This window comes from Lolium perenne, chromosome 1, assembly GCF_019359855.2.
Source record: "Lolium perenne isolate Kyuss_39 chromosome 1, Kyuss_2.0, whole genome shotgun sequence".
Taxonomy (NCBI): domain Eukaryota; kingdom Viridiplantae; phylum Streptophyta; class Magnoliopsida; order Poales; family Poaceae; genus Lolium; species Lolium perenne.
The window spans coordinates 108449553-108452970 of NC_067244.2; the positions used below are offsets into that span (position 1 = coordinate 108449553).

The 3418-nt window shown below is 46.1% G+C and overlaps 1 protein-coding gene and 1 non-coding gene across 2 annotated transcripts; both read right to left on the bottom strand.

Annotated features, from left to right (window-relative positions):
- Positions 1-1040: 1040 nt before the first annotated feature.
- Positions 1041-1114, bottom strand: TRNAI-UAU (transfer RNA isoleucine (anticodon UAU)). Its single transcript has one exon. It is a non-coding gene; the product is annotated as a tRNA-Ile (tRNA).
- A 170-nt stretch (positions 1115-1284) lies between these two features.
- On the bottom strand, positions 1285-3069 carry LOC127298873 (E3 ubiquitin-protein ligase AIRP2). Its single transcript, XM_051328735.2, has 5 exons — positions 2716-3069; positions 2442-2583; positions 2249-2318; positions 1929-2151; positions 1285-1531 (listed from the first exon to the last, which is right to left on the bottom strand). Exons 1-5 carry the CDS (start codon positions 2775-2777, stop codon positions 1318-1320), a joined length of 711 nt encoding a protein of 236 aa, XP_051184695.1. The 5' UTR covers positions 2778-3069; the 3' UTR covers positions 1285-1317.
- Positions 3070-3418: the final 349 nt, after the last annotated feature.

Here is a 3418-nt window from a genome sequence, read left to right on the forward strand (position 1 = left end):
GGTTTGTCTAATATTTAATGTGTATGTCGAAGGATTGTCTAATTTTGAATGTGTATAGATACATCTAAATTAGGTAAATCTTTGATGTCCTTTTATGGATAGAGGGAGTACTTATTTTCCATTTCCTGATGACTTGGCCAGAATTTAGCAATTATCACATGTGGCTTACCTAAAAATAGTTTGTAAGAGCTCCATGTCTTTCTTTCGGCTGAAAAGTTTATAAGAACTATGTTGTTGAAAAATACATGGATGCACTCAGGTGCTATCCTCCCCTATATCTCACCCACCAACCTGTTTGTATATGCTAGTCATGTCTTTCTGGTTTTTTAATTCAGCAGTAAATATTTACGAGCCCGCGCTAGTCACTGTCCAACCACCACCTGCGTGTACTCTCTAAGAGTTAATCTACTCCGGGTTATAGTCTGTGCATACAGATTTTATGTCTTTACTAGATCATGCTGATATAAAATTTGTGATATCGTGATTTAAAATTATGAAAGATCTCATGCGAATATGTGAAAATGATTCTGATATAGTTTATAAGAACTATGTTGTTGAAAAATACATGGATGCACTCAGGTGCTATCCTCCCCTATATCTCACCCACCAACCTGTTTGTATATGCTAGTCATGTCTTTCTGGTTTTTTAATTCAGCAGTAAATATTTACGGGCCCGCGCTAGTCACTGTCCAACCACCACCTGCGTGTACTCTCTAAGAGTTAATCTACTCCGGGTTATAGTCTGTGCATACATATTTTATGTCTTTACTAGATCATGCTGATATAAAATTTGTGATATCGTGATTTAAAATTATGAAAGATCTCATGCGAATATGTGAAAATGATTCTGATATAGTAAAGTTGGAAACCACATTAAATTTGAGTCATCCTTTTTGTATATAATTAACGATCTAAACGTAGGCGCGAGATTTATAACCCGGATGGAGGGACTACAAAAAAATGTAAAAGGCTCTATGGACATATTCTGTCAGCAATATGACAAGACAAAATTAAAATAAATTTTTCGACTGAAGCTTCAATGGTCCTGGCGGGGTTCGAACCCGCGACTTTCGGCTCATAAGACCAACGCTCTAACCAACTGAGCTACAGGACCGCTTGTTTTCCACTTTATTTTTCCTATGTTTATTTCAAAAAATCTAACTGGCAGATAGGTTTTATTCACGTCAAATCTGTAGCTGCAGTAACATACTCAATGGGTCCTATCTACTGGTCAGATATCAGCTGGCCCATAATGAGGAATCAACGACAAAAGAGTCGATGAAATTTAGTGTACAATCCGGTATGGAGCAGGGCATTTTATTTTGTACTATACTCGTAAATGTCAAGGTCAACAACATGGAGGACTACAAGTGGTAGCTTATTTATGTACATAAACAGTCGCCTAATGTTTTCCCTAGTCAAGGCATCCATGTCCACAACATCACGATCATCGGTGTAAACCCACAAACTGCTCGGCTTCACCTTCTGGAGGCAGGCACGGCAAAAGGGGCAAGACTGCGATTTAGAATTCCTGCGATAGGAGTGAACCTTGTTATTCTGTTAATCAAACGACGTAAGCAGTCTGGTCAATTGGAATAAAATGCAGGATGTTACAAGTTAGGCAGGAAGTTGTTGTGCTCGATGAAAAACAAGGACATTAATGAATGATCCTTGAGGGAATCTTTGCCAAAGCAACTTTGTTCAAAGAAAACGAAGGTGCAGATTGTTCAAGTATAAAGACTCATTGTTGTGACACCAAGATTGCTCAAAGCTCCAGATGAGTAGAATATTTGACACAGAGCAGATGTTATATTACTTGGCTGACTACATCTAAACCAGTAGCAAAAACAAGTTTATATACTAATGCTTTGGGCAAGAACAAATCTTGTGCAGGCAATCGCACGAGAAGAAGGGACTGGATTTCATACCAATGTTCGAAGCAGCTCAAGCAGAGCGAGTGCGTGCAGTCGGGCAGCACGATCTTGGCGTTGGCCTCGAGGCAAATGCCGCACTCGAGCTCCCTCTCCAAATCCAGCTGCGAGAAACCGGCATCCCTTCTCCTGAACCTGTCGACGCATAGCCTCCTCTGCTTCTTGTCGTCCAGCTCAGTGATTCCGCTGGGCAGCTGAAGCAGCGACGGGAACAGAACTCCTGCAGCCAGCCAGCCAGGCAGGCAACACGGGTAAAAAAGAATCAGAACCCAAGGAAGGAGGAAACAAGGTTACGCTTTGATTTGAGAGGTGCCTACCGTAGAACTCTCGGATGTTGGCCTCCCTCTCCCAAGCCGGCATGCTCGTGGTGCCATCGTCCGGGTACACCTGCGTGCGGAGGATTCGAAATTGGTCAAAATTAATATACTCAGTAGCCGCACGGAGTAAAACACATGTGAATTCGCAAGGGAGAAAGCGATTTTGTAGCGGGAGGAGAAAAAAGTAGTCTACCTTGAATATCATGATCTTGAGGAGTCCTAGCGCGCTGGCGAGCCTGCAGTCCGTCCACTGCACGAGGAAATGCGCGACGGCGCTGTATGCCATCCGCATCTGGATGACCGAGCCGTCGTAATCTCTCATGAACTCCGACGCCCTGCGGAGGAAGAGCAGAGAACGCAAGCCCAATCAGCGCGCGAGACTGACAGGTGAAATTTTCCGCGAGAAAGGAGAAGCTAAATTGAGCTCAAAATCCGAAGACATAGGGGGGCAGAATCGGTGCACTCACAGCGTGTTGGCGTGCTCGATGTCGGCCTCGAGAGCCTTGACAGACTCCTGGAACTTGCGCATGGATGAATTTGGCTCCCCCTCCTCCGACCTCCTCCTCCTCCTCCTCTACGTGCGCGGCGCGGCGCGGGGCGGCTCGCGAGAAGCGATTGAACCCTACCTAAACCTCGTCGTCGATCGGCCGGTCGGGTGCTCGATCGGGGTTGGAGTGGATTAGGATGATTTGGCCTTGTAAAGCTCCGGATTAGGATTTCTGGCCTGTGCTTTTGCCGAGTCCAACTCTAATCCGGGCCGCACTCCACCTTTTGTTGCCTCTCTCTCTCTCGATGGGGGAAGATGACGAGGAACAGTAAGCGGGGCCCGCGTGGCGGCACAATCTTCAGCGTGATCCAGTGGAGCATTAACACCTCCCGTGTATGTACCCGCCGAAAGCGCACCAGGTTTAGACGTACCCGCTTACAGGTGGGGCAAGGTGCTGGTGGGAGCCCACATGTCACTGCAAGGTGAGATGGTCATGGGGGACGACCGAAAAATATCCGGAAGCAACGACGGTCCGCGTCACGCACCAGCAAGCTACGGCTGAAAGGCGGGTCCCACCGTGAACAAGGCCGACATGAGATTTTCTCTACGGATTGAGAGTAATCCGGGACGGAAAGGATATTTTCTCTGAGGCGCAGTTGATTTGTGTCCCAGTGAAATCAAGG

Coding starts and splice junctions, on each gene's coding strand:
- LOC127298873 (XM_051328735.2), bottom strand. CDS start 2,777: ATGCGCAAGTTCCAGGAGTCTGTCAAGGCTCTCGAGGCCGACATCGAG. Junction 2,152..2,248: donor CAACATCCGAGAGTTCTACG/GTAGGCACCTCT, acceptor GGCTGGCTGCAG/GAGTTCTGTTCCCGTCGCTG. Junction 1,532..1,928: donor TTGAGCTGCTTCGAACATTG/GTATGAAATCCA, acceptor CTCCTATCGCAG/GAATTCTAAATCGCAGTCTT.